The 4,753-nt window shown below is 23.3% G+C and overlaps 1 protein-coding gene across 1 annotated transcript in view; it reads right to left on the bottom strand.

The window, feature by feature from the left end:
* LOC100166893 (ras-related protein Rap-1A-like) overlaps positions 1 to 4,753 on the bottom strand; it is a 9,090-nt gene that overhangs the window by 84 nt on the left and 4,253 nt on the right. Inside the window, 4 exon segments of the mRNA NM_001204954.1 lie at positions 1 to 316; positions 1,169 to 1,321; positions 1,410 to 1,538; positions 3,389 to 3,627. The exon segment at positions 1 to 316 is cut by the window's left edge and continues 84 nt beyond it. Coding sequence (NP_001191883.1) covers positions 227 to 316; positions 1,169 to 1,321; positions 1,410 to 1,538; positions 3,389 to 3,571 — 555 coding nt within the window. The 5' untranslated portion in view covers positions 3,572 to 3,627 and the 3' untranslated portion in view covers positions 1 to 226.

The raw sequence follows: 4,753 nt of genomic DNA, 5'->3' as shown, positions 1-4,753 counted from the left end.
AATAATAATAATAATAATAATAATAATTAGGTACTTATAAATTAAAAAAAAGTAACAAAAGCAATTTGGAAAAGTCGATTTAGCCATTTAAAATAAAAATTAGTAAGCAATAACAAATTTAGCATTGACTCATAAAACAATATTTTTACCACATTGTTAAACATTCCTTTTTTTTCTACGTGGATTGTTGGCATTGATTGTTGTTTCATCATTGTTATTAAGCTATTTAAAGAAGAGCGCATAGCGACTTCTTTTTTTGTTTCTGTTTTTTCTCTGGACTTTTTTTGTTGATCTGTCTCACTAAGTCATAGAATATCTAAAACAAATTAAATAATCATTTATAACATTTCTCATTTTATAACCTAATTTAAATGAAAAAAATAAACTAACATTTTGTACGTTGATGTACTTATAATATTTAGTATGGATAATGTTTTTAAAATTAAATTAATTTATATAAAATAAAAAATAAAAATTGTATTCATTACCATGCAATAGCACTATCGTTAAATCTTATGTTTTAAACTTAAATCCTAGTTATAAAATCAAAAATTCTTAATTTTTGTTCATATAAAATCAAATCAAATATATATATATATAAATTGTTGATGTTTAACAAAAAGTAACAAAAATTAAATTAATTTTGACAATACAGTTACTTACAATATTATGTTCTAACAAAAAAGATTTTAGTGGTTTAATATTATAGTAGTTACTATTAATTCTGGGAATGAAGGCAAAATAATAATAATAGTTACATTATTAAAAGGTTATACTGTTAAAGTTAAAACATTGAAAGAAATGAGTTTTTCATGTTATAACAAATTCAACTTTTTAAATGCGTAAAATAAAATATTAATTTAAAATAAATAATAGAAGATTGAAATTGTCTATATTAAGCCAATACACAAATTACTAGTTTATTCTAATATTGATGATGAAAATTTATACTAATTTATTAAAATACTCACACTTTGATGTTTCTAAAAAAAAAAAAAAAAAATTATAATAATAATAAAGGGATTGAAATTAAGATATTAATATACATATAAGCAAATCATGTCTATTTAACTACCATACTATCAATAAAATAAAATACACACATATTTATATATATATATATATATATGTGTATATATGTATTTATATATGGCATCTTAATACTTACATCAATGACATTGATTTTAGCTTTAGCGGATGTTTCCATAAAAGCACAATTGAATTGACGAGCCAGATTCACTCCATGTTCTTTACCGACTACCCTTTCTTCTTCTAAATCACACTTGTTTCCCACTAATACCATGGGTACATCATCAGTGTCCTATTTTTATAATTTTAATACATTAATATAAGTAGGTTTTAAAAGCAATAATTGGTTTGATTAAAATTTAACTTAAAAATGGTTATACCTTTACTCTTAAAATTTGTTCTCTTAAATCTTGTAAGTCATTAAATGTTGATTGTGCTGTAATAGAATATACAAGAACAAATCCTTGGCCATTTTTCATATACAAATCTCTCATTGCTGTAAATTGTTCCTGTAAACACAATTAATCATGTAAGCATCAATATATACATTGTTACATAAAATATCTCAAGGATATTAGAAAAAAATAATGATTTTATTGATATCACCATTGATATTAACCAAGAATTTATAATTTTTTTTCTTTATTTGAAATATATGATCTATACCTATAGGACACAGTTAGTATAGTGTGCTAAGGGTACGAAACATACATAATATTATATACTAATTCTTAATTAACCATGTCAATGAAATAATAATTAGAAAAACGTAATATTTTTATGATAACCTTTGATGTGAGTAATCTTCAATTAATTAAACTTAGTTGACATTAGAAAAAATAATTGTTTTGTAACCTGTATTGATCCTGATATTGGTATCCTTGTGACCTGATATTGGTTATAAACTTAAACAATTTTTATAATGCATCAAAAATATAATATTACAGGATAGAAATGAACAAGTCCGTTACTAAAACAATCTAAAACAGACCTAACCTTTTTTTTAAAACAGGACAAATATGAAATAGGTACATATTGAAATTGTGGGCCAAAATTGTTTGGGGAGGAATAAAGGAATAATAAATAGGATTGAAAAGAAAGAACGTTTTATTACCATTTGATTATTTTATTTTACCATGATTCTATAATTTTATTTTTATTGACTAAACTAATTTCTGAACAACTTATGCACAGTATTAAAATTAAAAAGTTGAATAAATTAAGATAGTGTTGTTAGTAGAGATCAGAAAATTATTTCCTTCAAATTCTAATTAAATGATATATTATTACATCGACAATTTAAATTATTATTTAATATTATGTAAAATATTTATTTAAAAATTAACAATATTTATTATACAATTGTATTTCAATGAACGATATCATCAATATTTTGTATGAACTAAATTAGTAAATGCTTGCTGAATAACTATGTAACTGTAATAAAGATGGGAGTAATGACTATTTATTGCAACAAATGCAAATACTCGTACTGTTATATATTTTAGTCTTTCTAGTTTCTATAAGTATGAATCATTGTATCTGGAAGTTGGTCTAGTCATTGTTGAAAAAAAAAAAAAATGTTTTTAAAAACGATTTATATACTAAGAATACATAATATCTAAAAGTGCTCTAGTGTTAGTGTCACATAAAAATGGTTGATATGATCATAAATACAAGTTAAACTAAAATAATCAAATTTTATGAATTTAAAGTAGGTAGAAATATAAAATATAAAGAAGCTATTAAATTATTAATATATATTTTTAATGTGAAATTTAACAGTATGAAAATATTGTATTTTTTTTTTAGTTACTCTATATTTTAAGCAATTTTAGCAACTTCAAAGTTTCTAATATCATCTTATAATTTTTATCAGTAAAAGAAAATATTACAAACATCCATAAAAATAATTAAGTTATTGCACAGTTCCTATACCTACACATTTATTATTAAAATTACCTTACTCCATTAATTTACTGAACTAATATTCCTAACTTTGTCTTCAGCCTGACGAGTTAGAAGTGCCAGTTATACTTGAGAATTACCTTGTAACTTTAATATATAACCTATTTTAATTTATTTACTGCAAAATTAGGATCAAAAGGAATTATTGAATTTTGTTTACTAAGTCAAAACACAAACTCGATTCCTTCGATAAATATATAGAATCTGTACAAAATTTAATAATTGATCACAACAGGGCCTTGAAACCTAGTATTTAAAGAATTATTATATTAAGTTAATTTATTAGTTTATAGTATCTAACACCAGCTTGTATTGGGATGAAAATAGAAAATTCTCACTTAAATTATTAATTATGTAAACTTATATAAAATATACATTTTATAATACATACCGTTCCAGCTGTATCAAGAATTTCAAGCATACATTGTTGTCCATCCACTTCAACTTGTTTACGATAACTGTCTTCTATGGTTGGATCATACTTCTCTACAAATATACCTTGCACAAATTGCACTGTCAATGCAGATTTACCAACTCCACCACTACCCAGAACAACTATTTTGTATTCCCGCATTTTATTTGAGATTGTCTCAAATATATACTAAATTCTTAAAATGTATCTTTTAGGTGCTGAAACAAAAATTTTTTTATTATAATTAATTAATGACAAACTATTTATTAATATAATATAAATACAAATATATAACTTATGTACAACTTATGAAAATTATGTCCATAAAAATAATAATAAACAATGAAGCGAAAAATGCATCAAGTTTGAAGAATAGATTGGAGCGTGTATGTTGGTAGGTAATATTTAATTAAAATAGCCTGCATACAAAGTTCAATGCTTAATTAAAGATCAAATGGTTAGATAGCTACTAATAATAGGAGCGTAGGAGGACAATGGCTGAGATAGGCATATTATTTTACTGGGAAAGTAGTTGATGGGATTCCTTAAAAAATAGCCTCATTTAGTTTATGATATCACTTATAATATTATGAAATATGTTGTTTAGATACAAAATAGAAATACTGAATAAAATTAAATACATTTTAAACTATCTACTTATGTTTTTAGAACATATAACGACCTACTAGTTACAAATTACCTAGGTAATAGGTATATATATTTATTTTTAAAAATAAACAATAGTACCCATTAATTAGAAGTACTGTATAAATATACTTATAAATACAGATTCGACAGTTGAATTTTGCAAAGTTATGTGTTAGGTATTCAAATTAACACAAGAATAAGGAATAAGGCCAACTTAAGACAATAGGCTTAATTATTGAAAGTCAAGAGATTTTAAAATGTTTAAATTAAGTTCTGACAATTTTTAAGCTAAAAACAAAATTAATGTTAAGAATATTTTAACATAAATATATTTTTGGGCTGGATACACGTTTTTTATTTTTGACCAATTTTTCATATGGGTTTCGTTGTCATGGCTACTTATTAACAAAAACATATATTTATGATTCATAGATTATTTAAAAATATAATATAGGTACCCAGTAAACATATTTAAAACTAGACATTGAACATTTAAACAACTGCTTTGTACAAGAAATTTATTAAAATTTGGGTAGAAATGTATGAAGTACTTTAAACTAGATTAAGACAATAAATGTTACGTTTAAGGGGATTCGATATTGTGATTTTCTGTTTTTATCTAACACACGCGAGACATATTATTTTAGACTTGTTTTTTGCCAAATATTCCAATTGATCTATTGAAGCGATAAGATT

The sequence above is a fragment of the Acyrthosiphon pisum genome, chromosome X, assembly GCF_005508785.2.
Source record: "Acyrthosiphon pisum isolate AL4f chromosome X, pea_aphid_22Mar2018_4r6ur, whole genome shotgun sequence".
NCBI classification, from domain to species: Eukaryota; Metazoa; Arthropoda; class Insecta; order Hemiptera; family Aphididae; genus Acyrthosiphon; species Acyrthosiphon pisum.
The sequence above is the reverse complement of the archived record's forward strand: the minus strand, read 5'-3'. Positions and strand labels throughout refer to the sequence as shown.